Source organism: Merops nubicus, unplaced genomic scaffold, assembly GCF_000691845.1.
Source record: "Merops nubicus isolate BGI_N331 unplaced genomic scaffold, ASM69184v1 scaffold10048, whole genome shotgun sequence".
Lineage (NCBI taxonomy): Eukaryota > Metazoa > Chordata > Aves > Coraciiformes > Meropidae > Merops > Merops nubicus.
The window spans coordinates 9510-22148 of record NW_008623632.1 but is presented as its reverse complement, the minus strand read 5'-3'; the positions used below and the strand labels follow the sequence as shown (position 1 = coordinate 22148).

The 12639-nt window shown below is 52.6% G+C and overlaps 1 protein-coding gene across 1 annotated transcript; it reads right to left on the bottom strand.

Annotated features, from left to right (window-relative positions):
• Positions 1-958: 958 nt before the first annotated feature.
• CDHR5 (cadherin-related family member 5) lies at positions 959-12461 on the bottom strand. The gene is made up of 14 exons (XM_008945135.1): positions 12383-12461; positions 11991-12169; positions 11104-11154; positions 10729-10821; positions 10522-10620; positions 9094-9204; positions 8585-8761; positions 8150-8240; positions 7076-7173; positions 6099-6305; positions 5026-5142; positions 4251-4323; positions 2209-2360; positions 959-1534 (listed from the first exon to the last, which is right to left on the bottom strand). The coding sequence occupies exons 1-14, from the start codon at positions 12459-12461 to the stop codon at positions 959-961; spliced, it is 2103 nt and encodes a 700-aa protein (XP_008943383.1).
• Between the last annotated feature and the right edge of the window lie 178 nt (positions 12462-12639).

Sequence of the window (12639 nt, the reverse complement as noted above, 5' to 3'; positions counted from 1 at the left end):
TCCACCTTCAGCAGCAAAGACAAAAGGGACACCTTGAGCCCCAATGGACAGTGGAAATGATAGGAAACAATATACTGATCCTACATCCAGCACCTCTGGAATGATACCCACTGCTGCCAGAAACCCAGAGAGCTGGAAACAGCCCTGACATGTTGCAGGCAGGTCCTGGCAGGAGCTCTTCTTTTCCCTGACAGACAGGAGACAGACAGCTAAAGAAGTACTGCACCATCAGTGGGTTTATGACAGAAAAACTGATGACAAAGTCCTTCAGTAGAGAACACGTGCTCAGTCCTTGCTTACCAGTGCCAGAGGAAACGGCAGCTCCTTGTAAACTCCTGGCTTCTGGCAGGACAAGGACCACGGTGGCACATGCCAACCGCTCCTGCTGGCAGCACAGAGCGTGGCAGGGGGGAGAGCAGCACCAAGCCCTGAAGCGAGCTCCTGGGTAGAGCCATCCCAGCACCTGCAGGGGCAGGGTGACATGCTGGCTGCCCCCCTGCAGCTGGCAGCCCCTGGAACTCCTGAGGGGCAGAGGCAAGCAGCCCGTGCTGGCTCATCCACCCACCCAGAGGTGAACGCCAGGCTGGGGAACCAAACTGCTCCAGGAGCTGGGCAGCCTGCTTCAAAGCACTCCACTCCACCTCTGCTGTACCTGCAGCCAGTCTGGGAGGTGTGATGGGAGTGGCCCCAGGGGGAACAGGCAGGGAGGGGGAGAGATGAGACTTGTGTTCCTTCTCCCACCCCCCAAAGCCTAAGTGATATTCCGAGGTCTCACCAAAAGGTTGAATTAGCTGTAATCTCTTCCAGCTTTAATCGCTGCTTTCAGAGAAGCAGGACAGGCAGCCCGGCCCTCCTGCACTCCAGTTTCCCCCCTGGGCAGAGAGATAGACCTCATGTCAGCAAGGCAGCTGAGAGTCCCCATCTGGGGGGCAGGGAGGGAGGCACAGGCCTATTTCCATCACAGGTCACTCTCATCTTCTGTCACTGCATCTGTGTGAGGCATCGTGACTCTCACTCCTGCAGCGGGGAGCGATGAGCTCTCTGAGGCCAAGGACACTTCCAGCCCTCTGTGGTGATCAGCCTTGGCATAATCTTCCTCCTCCTCCTCCTCCTGCAGGTCTTGGTCACTGTCATCATCGCTATCAGCTGCATTGTCCTCAATCACCTCAACCCTCTCTCCACCATCTGGGTCCACATCGGTCTTAAACCACACAGCTTTGTAGCCATCATCTGCCAGGTGCCTGTCTGTCTTGAGGATAGACTTCACTTCTTTCTCCCCCTCAGGCTCTTTTTCCACTTCTTCCTCTTTCTCTTTCTGGTCAAAGATGACGGTGGAAGCTACAGAAGCCCTTGGGAGGCTGCCAGTTTCTTCTGCAGCAGAGGAGGGCCGGGGAGGTGCCAGCTGCTGTGGCACACATGCTATCAACTGGGCACTGCCGTTTGCTGCTGTCTCCTGCTCTTTGGTGCTCACCTCTGGGTGTTCATCCTGCTTGTAGGACTGGTTCTGATAACCCCCAAAGGTTTCCTTGGGGACCTACAGGAGGAGAGACCCCTTATGATTGCAGTGAAAGGATGAGAAACAGGATGGAGGGGAAAGGAGGGGGCTGAAGTGAGTGAGCTGCTGCTCAGGAAAACTTCAGCTTGTTTTGCAGTCAGACCTGGGAAAGGCACAGCTCCCTAGAGCAGCTCTTTTGTATTGACCTTTCTCAGAAGATGGGTGTTTTCCAGGAGGGCTGAGCACCAGCAGTGTGTGCTCATCTGTCCCCAGCCATCTGAGGTGTTCCTCTGGTGTGGATTTACCTCCCCCAGGGGTCGGGCTGTTGGTATTCACCTGAGCTAGGTGTGAAGGGACTTTTTTTTCTCCTTTGACTATAGGGGAAGGGTGAACAGTGGTTTATACCACACAGACACGATTTTCAGAGACTACCTCTGATGTGTGTCATCTTCATCCCAGATTTTGTGCTCCATGGAGCTGTGGTCCTCTCCTTACCATGTCTGCTCATCACCTACCACACAGCTCCAGCCTCGGGTGGTAGAAAAGAACAGCAGCAAGCACCAAAGCAACATGACCTGTGCAAACAGTCTCAGGAGTGACACCTCACCTTCACACAAGCAGGTGCAGTATTTGGACAGCCCATCCATACTGCAAAACCTCCTCAGAACCCACTTTCTAACTCTAAGAAATTCAAGTACAAGCAAGGAACTTACCTTTTTCCTGATCAGGTATTTGACTGGATTTCCATAGTGCTTATACAGCATCACTCCAAGGCAGACTAAAACAATTAACAGCACTGCTGCTAACGTGCCACCTAAGATGCCCATATCCTGAGCAGTGTATATCTTATCAGGGGAGGTCACAGCTGCAGGAAGAACAAACCAGTGTTACAAAACCTAAAAAAGGCAGCTAGATTTTTTTAACACAACTCTTCATTGTGGGAGATGCTCCAACCAATTTTCAGAGGGCAAAGAAACTTCTGCTCTCAGCATACTTGTGCAGAGATCAGCACTGGGGTGGAAGGCAAGGACTTCGTCAGGGTTAATCAGCTTTGCTTGTTCTTCTTGTTGGGATTCTTTATATTTAGGCTTTCCAGCTTCATTTTGTAGTGTAAATTAGCCTCTTTCAAGTGTAATGGTTAAGGAAACAGTTCTGTCCTCCTGCTGACCTGTTTATGACAGTGGACTTTGAGTATTCTCTCCAGGTTTGATTGCACCCTGTTTATCATTAATATGTTGGTGAGGGTTTCAGCTGCAGGGAATTTTTGCTTCTTAATCATGCCTCCTAAGGAGCCACATCCCACAGAGCTCCTCTGTGCCACGCAGCACAGTGTCCCTGGGGCAGCCAGCTCAGCTTGGGGCACCAGCTCACCCCGAGATCCCTGGGACCTGCTTCCAGCACCGGTGTCTCAGGAGCCAGAGGCCAGTGTGCAGCTCCCACTTCCCAGGAGAGGAGGATGTGAAAAAGGACTCTGGTTTTTCCCTGGCTATTGGAACGTTCAGTAAATCACTCACCAACCCATCCCTTCCCACCACCTCTTGGAGACAGTTAAACATGCCACAGGCTGGGCAGCCAGTGGTCATCTCAGCTGGGTTGTGGCCATTCCTGGGGGCTCAGAATAAAGCCAAACCCTCTCTGAGCTATCCAGTGTCATCTCCATCTAGTTTTTTGTGGAGTCACCAGCTCCATTACTGTGTGTGGTCTGAAGAGCCAGGGTGGCATTTCAGACTTGCCCAGCAGTGCTGGCACCTCTGCAGCTCTGCACTGCCACCTGAGCCAGCTCCCTGCTGAGCTGCCCTGTGCCCCCACTGGGGGTAGGGGGGTTTGTGCAGCCCGTGTTTCCAGCTGTGGAGTGACACTGCCTTTAAGAAATCCAAATTCACACTCAGCAGCCTGCTGTGGTTTTAACTCCAGAAATCCTCCCCGTGGTGGTGGTGAGGGTGAAGGAATGGAAGAGCCCAACTGAGAGCCTCAATCCCACATCCTCATGTGGAAACCACTGGAATCTGGGCATTATCTGCCTACCCTGATGTGAAACTAGGTGATATTGCTTCATCTTAATCCAAAGCATAAAAAGTTTCATGAGCTTGAAATCTAACTGACTTACAAGACCTATTTAAGGGCCATTTTTTAAGAGCATGGGAGTGTGAGGTGTTTTTACATTAACAAAGCCAAAGGATAGCTGGAAGGTTCTGTGTGTAGCCCCATGTCTATCTATCTTATTTCTCATGGGTCACTTTTCTGGGTAAGACTTTAAATCTTGGAGCACCTTGACCTGACCTGAGCAGAAAGTGCCTGGGCTGACAAAGTTTAGCTTTGTGAGGATCTCTCAGCTCCTGTTTCCTCTGCACAAGACAAGGAACAACATTGCAGTTTGCTTTGCTTTGGGCTAAAAGGGAACAAGGATGTACCAGGGTGTCAGGGCAGCTCTCCTGTGCCATGACAAGATATCCTGGGGGATTTCTGATCCACAAAGGAGCACGAAGCAACCCCAGATGTAGCTTTGGAATAACAAGAAGATAATATGACCCACAGCACTACTTGAAGTCTCAGGAGGCTGTTTGAGGCATTTGGTGACCACACCATAAGGGTGCTGATTGTTTTTTTCTCTTACACCACCATAAAGCCTCATGAAGGTGTGTGGGTTGGCCTCAGCCCAGCCCAACAGACTCCAGGAGGTGAAGTCTCATTGCCAGGTTGCCCACAGGAGTAGGAAGGACTCTCTACAGAGCAGAGAGCAGAGACACAAGCCTACCTGCAGGGGGGATGACCTCCACCACCACCACAGTGCTCGCCTCCTGCAGGCTCACCACATCTTTACCAACAGCCTGTGTGAACATGGCCAAGAGTTAGCCCAGGGACCTCGAGGTCTCCAGCTCACCCTCGAGGTCTGAGGTGATGAACTTCATCCCTCGACCTGAGCAAGAGAACTGCTGGATTTACCAAAGGCTTTCCAGGTTTGAAGCTGCAGCCTTTAGAGCTGGGGTGTCTGCCAGGAGTCTTACCCTACCCCTACCTACACATCAGCCTCCTACCCACTTGCTCACTTTTTTTTGAGGTCTGAGGTGATGAACTTCATCCCTCGACCTGAGCAAGAGAACTGCTGGATTTACCAAAGGCTTTCCAGGTTTGAAGCTGCAGCCTTTAGAGCTGGGGTGTCTGCCAGCACCTACACACCAACCTCCTACCCACTTGCTCACTCTTTTTTTTTGCTATCCAGAGTCAGAGTGGGGGAGGAGGACTCCTAAAATCTCCCCAGCTGACTTTTTGCTTGTCTCCAATGATATTTTCCACAGGATCAGAGGAACAATTTTACCACTAGCACCAGACACAGCCTGTATCACACAGAGCAAATTTGCCCTCCCTTCATCTCCCTCCATCCCTACACGTGTACGATGCAAATGACTGGGGGAGAGACTGTCCTCTCATTAGATCCCTCACCTAATGGGATCCCACCCCTGGTGCTTCTCTGCTAGAAACTACCCTTTCCTTCCACAGCCCTTGCAAGAGACTGAAGGGAGTTGTCCTACCTCAATGGTTACAGTTCCTGGTGTCTGCAGCACCACCTTTGTCAGGATGAATCCATCTCTGGTTGCCATGAAGTCAGTGCTGTTTTTTAGGTAGTACTCAACGTTTGGGTTGACTTTCTGCAAAGCCAGAAGAGTGAATGATTAAACCACACTGTGCTTTGCATGCATCTCTACCAACCCACGGGCAGGACTTATCAACTGTGAGCAGGTGAACAGTGCAATAAAGAAACCTGGACTGAGGAGGGGAGAAAGGCTGGACTCAAATGTCTCCACCCTGTTGCTCAGCATTCAAGAATGCACCCTGAGAGTGTTGTCCCCCAGAGAACCCCACCTTACCCACCTTGTGTTGGTATCTTTAGTATTTGCCCAAACAAAACACATCTACATAATGGACCTTGAGGGTTTTATCAGCTCTGCCTTTAGTACAGTCCCAAATGGGATGTACAGGGAGAATAACATGCTGAGCTCTGCACGATTTTCCCCCGTGTGTCCAGGCTGTTATTGCTTGAGTAGGTCCCCAGGCTCATTATGGAAGCCTTGGCACCAGTAGAACCAGCACTTTATTGAACAGGGCAGGATGGGATGGCTGGCTGGTAAATCTCCTCCCCTTCCCTTCTCCCAGTGCCTTGTTCAGGAGTGGTTCTCTCAGCAGAGTCTCCCAGGGGGCAGGTTAACAGCTGCCAGCCCAGGATGCAAGCCCTTGCCTGTGGGCTGTCCTTGGACTGGCTCCTTCTCCCAGGCCAGCCCACAAACAGCTTCCCTGACCTGGCAGAAAGAGGCACCTCTGCCTGGGATCCTGCTGCCCCAGACTCTTCAAGGAAGCACTTCAGCCAGCCCTAATTCAGCCCTTGATCTCTTCACATCATTTGCTAACCCTGGGCTGGCTTGCAGTGGGTCAGCTCATCCACGTGGGTGGAACTGGCTTTTGGAAAAGATGTCCCTGGAGTTATAATACAGAAATAGAATAGCAGAAGATGTGTTTGCTTCTCCCCACCTCCCCTTCCTCATGTTTTCTGATCCCACCCTAGCCCCAAAGCAGTGAGAAGGAGCTCAGTGCACTTTCAGCTGCTTACATCAGGGAAATCCTCATCTGCTGCTGTTATCATCAGGGGGCTCGAAGGGTCACCAGCTTTGAAGACAAAGCTTCTTGGGGCCAGACCAACAGAGACGGTCCCGTTGTAGCTCCTGCTCTCAAAGTAGGGTGCATGATCACTTTTGTTGATGACCTTAATCTCTACAGTGACTATGGAGTATTTCTGTATGTTGTTGACCTGGGTGGCCTGGAGAGAAAGAGGCAGAGAGAGATGTTGGAGTTATGAGACAAAAGCATAGGCTTGATCTGAAGCCCATTGCAACCCACGGGGTTCTTTCCATCATTTGCAGTGAGCTTTGAGCCAAGCCTGTCAGAGGTGGCTTTATTGCTTGGAGTCCTTGTGTTTTAGCTTGTTTCTGCTCTCAGCCCTCCACACAGCCTTGGTCTAGCCCCAAAATCCAGGTGTAACTCTCCATAACAGCCATGCCTGGACAAATTGCCATGCTCCAATACGAAGCAGTGAGGTGCCAGCTCCAGCAGGCAGAGCCTGCTCATCTTTGAGAGGGTTTGGGTCCATTCAGTTGCTGCCTGAGAGCCCACGTCTCCCTGGGTGGGTGTGTGCAGCAGTGATTCTCAACCCCCTCCTTCCCTCCCCAGCTAAACGAGGGGCTTGTCTCCAGCACTGAGGTGTGGTAACCACTGCAACAGGAGCTCCAGTCATGCCTGAGGAAACCCTCCCAGTCACCACTCCTCTGTACCTGCAGCTCAGCAGGATGTCCCCATTCACCTGCTCTGCTTTGATGCTGCAGCCCACACAAGGGAGAACACCTCAAGTTCTGCAAGAGCTTGGGCACGTGAGCTGCTGTAAGGCACCAGCCCAGTTCCAGGCCCTTCCAAAGAAAGGGTGTAACCCAGCTAGCTGTAATTCCTGGTGTAATTGACTCCTGCCACATCACACCTGCTGCCTCTAGAGAGCCAGGGACGCTGGGCTGTTGTCTGCAGTGGCATCAGGCTTACCATGACTTGCAGAAGGTAGGAGTCTGGGGAAGTTGCTGGTTTGTTCATAGTTAGGTTCCCTGTGTCTGCATCCACTGAGAATACTTTGTCTGTGTCCCCTGCAGAAAACAGAAAGATCATCAGACACCTTCACAAAGTGACCTGGAGCTCATTGACTCATTTTTTCCCATCTTAGTTGGCAGCATCCCCAGGGCACAATGCTGCTCTCACTGCCTGCCTGCTGCCCCAAGGACTGGGGGTGCCACTGAGGGATTCAGGGGGGCTCAACAGACAAAAAGCATCAAGATGATGTGTATGAAACCCAACGAGATGAGGTAGGAGAGTAAAATCTAACATTGGCCCAGATGTGGCCACCTTAATCTCTGCTATATGCCTGGAGCCACTGGTGCAGTTGAGGACTGAAGGTCTCTAGTCCCCCAGCCCCACCCTGAACCCAAACTGCACTTCAGGGACAAGGGAAGGACTGTTTCTTTTTTAAAGGCAAGAAACCATTCTACAAAGAGCTGTTGGCTGGGGTTCATCTCAAATAACTCCAGGCATCTAAAGGGAAGACATCTCCAGCTGACCTTGTTACCTGTGTTGTGCAGGGAAAATGGCATCTCAGTGCATGATTTATTCAACTTGCTGTGAACACCCACCTCAGCCTGAGCTGCATCCTGCTCTGGGAATGCTGAGTTCTCTCTACTGCCTACAAAAAGAGCCTAGACACCAAAACTTCTTGTATTGACACAGGGATAGAAATTGGCTTCCTACCTCTCTAATCTGTTTGAATTGTTAAAACTTCTGTGTTGGATTTATGCTGAAACAGAAGCAAAGCTGCTAGATCTCTTCCTCCCCCTGAGCTGCTGTGGGCTGTATCTAGACAAGGACCCTCCAGTCTGGGGTTCTCTGGTGACTGGGGGGATAGGGACCCCACACTACATCCAAACTACCAGTGGAATTTAGGGTTCTTTAATGTGTTTATTATCAGGAGGATATTCACAGACGTGGTGCCCTGTGGCAGGGTGTCTCCTCTGGGTGACATAGAGGACAGAGGAGCAATGTGGTGCAGGGAAGGTGACAACTTCTACTCACCACCAACAAGCCTGTACACGATTTTCTCATTTAAAGTGTAGTCAGGATCAACAGCATAGATGGGACCTGGCTCCAGGACCAGGGGCTCCGTCTGCAACGACACAGCAAAGCTCTGCAGAGCTCACTGGGCAGAATGGCAGTGACTGCTGGGGGAAGGCTGGAACAGGGCAGGGCAGGGGCAGCACGGGGCAAAGGGCTTTCCAGCTCCCACCTCTCCTGGGACGTGCTGCAGGAGCAAGGACAAGCACCCCAGGTGCTGCTCGGGGTGGAGGAGCCTCCTCTTCCCAGGAGGATGGAGGCTCCCTGGCATGCTGAATCATCTGCAGTGGTGACTGGGGAGCAGCCCGAGCTCATGGCAATTACTGGGCACAGCTCACTGGGCAGATCAGCGGGATGCTGGCTGGGGGTTGCCTGGAGGGCCCCAGCCCTGCTTACCGCCTGCTCGGAGATGTTGACCCGCCCCGTGTAGGGGCTGCTGATGCAGATGCTGCTGTCCGTGCTCAGGAGGGTGCAGGGCAGGAACCAGGGTGGCCTGGTGTCAGCTTGTTCAAGGATGACATGTATGGTGGCAGTGGCTGTGTTGGTGGCCTCGCTGCTGCCCACGGGCCTGTCCTGCACTCCAAGGCAAAGCACAGGCCTGAGATGGGAGTTTTAGTGCCCAAGGAAGAGCCCAGCTGCACAGGCCAGTGGCCCAGGGTCTTCCAGCTGCTTTAACTCAAGTCCTGTCCCAGGCTCAGCAGTTTGTTACCCCCTGCTGCTGACCAGGGTGGGCTGGACGCCCTGCAGCCCTTGAAGGTCTGTCACTGTAATGATGGAGGGTAGAAGGCTGCTACAAACTCAACCCCCTCCCTCCTGCCACCCCGTCTGCTCTCCCAGTCTGACTGACCCTCCAGTTCAGAGACACTGGGGCCAACACGGGGTCTCATTCCTCCCAGAGAACTTACCCTTGCATACAGGGCCAGCGTTGTCCATTTGAATTTCTCATAGTCCAGTGCTTTTTGTAAATAAATTTCTGGGTTATTAACTCCTCTGATGGCAAAATAACCATCTGTGCCCTGAAGGGGGGAAAGGAAAAGCTCTGCTGGCAGAGTCAGCCACAGGCACCCGCGGGGTGAGGGGCACTGCCAGAGCACCAGCTCAACCCTTGGTGTTGCACACTGAGCTGCCTGGCTTGCCAGGAAGGTTACTCCTGTCCCTGGGAGTTTTCCTCTCCAAGATCCCCTGCCTTGCCTGCCTACCTGCCCAGGAGGCACTGGATTAAATCTTCTACCTCCTATTGCCCTATTTCCTGCACACAACAGGTTGCCAACAATCCACGATTTTAGGTCCACAGCAGCCAAGAAATCTCACAGCCCCACACAAACCTGCTCAGAGGTGGCTCAGCCCCCAGGGGCTGGCAGGAGCCCCCACCCCAGCCCAGCCCAGCTTTGGAAGCAGCTCTGGAGCCAAGCTGACAGAACACAGGTTGCATTAGAGAACCTTGGGCACTTGCTTTGGTTCTCCTGGAAACTTGTGTCTTGACTGGAATTGCTCTGAATTTCTGCATCTCTCTGGATTTACACCAACGTGGGGGCAAAGTCTGGCCCCAGAACTGAAATTCAAACCCCTGTGATTTCTGTTCACAACCCTTAAAACCCCTGGGGTTAGGGAGGTGGTGGGGGCAGAATGTCAGACGCTGCCTGCTCGCTTCACCGTGCCTTTAAAAACATAAATATACATTTTGGGTTTCTCTTCAATTTATTGTTTATTTAGTTTGGGGCTTTTGTTCGTTTGTTTGGTTTTTATTTTCTAGCAGGCCCTTGCACTCTAGACTGGCATCAGCTTAACTGTGCATACAATTCATTCCCCCTGCTACCAAGCAAAGCCTTTAAGAGCAAATGAACTAAGGCACTAAACTGGGATCTGGGAAAGCAGAATGTGCCTTGGGCTTTGCCAGGGACTTTTTGCATGTTCTTGGGCAGCTCCCATTACGTGCACTCCACGTGGACACCGTTGGCAACCAGGGCAACAGCTCCTGCTTCCCCCACCCGACTGGCACCCCGAACAATGGGGGGTACAAAGGTCTTTCCTGACATGTTTACAGACTGTCCCAGCGAGACATCCCTGCAGCATATGGTCCACAACATCCTAGCTGGAAGTTTAATCCATCCAGTGTGATAAAGGTGTGAGCAGTAAGAGGAGCCAATCCCTGCAGCAGTCACTGCTCTGTCCTGTCAACCAAACCAGCCTCTGGTTCCTGCAGAAGATGAACCACCCCAGGAGCTGCCAGGGAACTAAACAACCCAGTCACCTCAGCCCTGGAGCTGGGGCTTTGCTGAATTCAACACCCCCTCCCAGAACCAGCACTTTGCCCCAGGCAGGGGGCTGCTCACCGGCACTGCTGCTGTGAGCTGGTAGAAGATGGTGTCCAGGTCAGCATCACTTGCACTTAACTCTTCACGGGCCACAATGGTTGCATTCACCTTCGTGTCCTGCAACAAAGGGGCTGTGGTGATTCTCCCTGTGGAATGGGCTGAAGGCTTCTCCCTGGCAGCCCTCCCTCAGCCCCCAGCACCAATTCATGTCTGTAAAGCTCTTACCTCAGGGACCACCTTGGTGAGATTGGTTTCCTTAAACTCTGGGCTGTTATCGTTCACGTTGATAATGGTCACCAGAACTTCCAAAGAATCTCTCTGCAGAGTGTGAAGTGGGAGAATCAAGGACAAGAACAGGACTGGCAGAGATTACCCTGATTTGCAGAGGGATCAGGGGAGGGGGTGCTCAGAGCACAGCTGGAGGGGCCTCGGGGGAGGTTGGAGGGGGGGTGGGCTTGTTCCCTCCCCGTTCCCCTTCCCGCAGGAGCTCTGAGCATGCACCCCCCCAGGGGACAGGACACCCCATCCTGGGGTGTGGGGGGCAGAGGGAAGGACCTCTGCTGTGCCTGGGAAGAGGGCTGGTCTTGGGGGAGCACTCACCTGCCCAGCAGGGCTCTCACAGACCAGGTACACCAGCAGCAAGGGGTCTTCCTGTGTGCAAAGCCAAACCCACGGGTGTAGAAACAACCCAGAACTGCTGCTGGGCTTCCCTCCCGCTCAGACCCACCTAAATTCTCCTTTCCATCCACCTGCCAGCGCTGGGATCCTGCTTATGGTGGAGTCAGGGCAGACTGGTGCTCCAGCTTCTCCCCCTACGATTCCTGTAACATCTCAGCAGAGCTAACTGCCCATTTTCTCACACTTCAGGTGAACTCAGACATTTCTTTTTAAGTAGAATAAAACAGAAACGTACCATACAGTGTCACCTGCAGGGTGTTAACTCTGCTGGTTTTCACCCAAATAAATGTGGGGTTTAATAGCAGGGGAAAGGCAGCTTAAGGGTGCTGGTAGCTGCACACAGAGTGCTCCAGGAAGGTGAGAGAATTTTGCAGCAACCTAACTGACCACGCTGACTTTTTATACTGCCTTGATGCTTCACACAAGATCACCTCACTGCTCAGAGCTGTGCTGTCTGCAGGCAAACAAGGGTGGTCTCACAGGGGTCCTGGAGAGCTCCGACACCACAGTTGTCACATTTTTGTTATTAAAACTCCCCCTTGTTTTAATTGCTATAGACTCAGGGAAGGAAGGTGGCAGCAGCCATTCCATGCATCCCCCACCCCTCATCCCTCATCCCTGGCTTGTGGACGGGCTGACCTCCCAAGCAGTCAGCTCAAACCCAGCTGATACAGGTTTACTTTCCAAAGTTATTTCCTAAACCCTTCGGAAACAAGCTACAAATCCCCTGAAGTCCAGGACCCAGCTTGAAACTCCCTGCATGCCACATCCTCTGGCTCATCCCCCCAGGCTGGCAGCCAAGGGCTCACCTCATAGTCCACGCTCTGGCTCAGCTGCAGCTCAGAGCCCTGGAGGGTGAAGAAGGCAGCGTCGGGGGAGCCCGGGTCGATCCTCACCCTGAACCCTGGCTCCACATGGATCTCAGTCACCACATAGCCAGGGTGATTATTTTCCTCCACTCTAGGTTTGCTGTTATTGACAGAACATCCTGGAAAAACCCACAAATGAGACAAAATCACCCAGAGATTCACATTGGGGTAGAGTTGAGCGAGAACTTCGAGCCCCCTCTGGTTACTCCACTGGAGAGAAGGTGGTTGGACAGAGATGTCTTGGAGCAGGCGTGTAAAAACCTCCCACCCAGAGCAACCTGCTGCCATGGGGGTTATTCCTCCGTGCTCATGGACCTCCTGCAGGAGCTTACCTGGTTCCTGTGCTGAAATATGTCTTAGGAAGGGCAGCAGAAAGAGGACAGAAGTGAGGAGCCACCGAGAACCAGCCATGGTGGTTGGAAAAATCCCTCTCTCCAGTTAAGCTTGTCCTCTTCCCTCCCAGTTTCTCCCAGTGCTGTCATCTATGCTCCCAGCTTCGCTGGCTGGCTGGCACAGGCTGCTGCAGCTCGACCTTTGCCTCCTTGGATGACTTATTGAAAGATACTCACCAGTCAGGGAACAGGATGAC

Coding starts and splice junctions, on each gene's coding strand:
- CDHR5 (XM_008945135.1), bottom strand. CDS start 12,461: ATGGCTGGTTCTCGGTGGCTCCTCACTTCTGTCCTCTTTCTGCTGCCC. Junction 11,155..11,990: donor GCCAGAGCGTGGACTATGAG/GTGAGCCCTTGG, acceptor CTTTGCACACAG/GAAGACCCCTTGCTGCTGGT. Junction 8,241..8,584: donor TCAACATCTCCGAGCAGGCG/GTAAGCAGGGCT, acceptor GTGTCGTTGCAG/ACGGAGCCCCTGGTCCTGGA.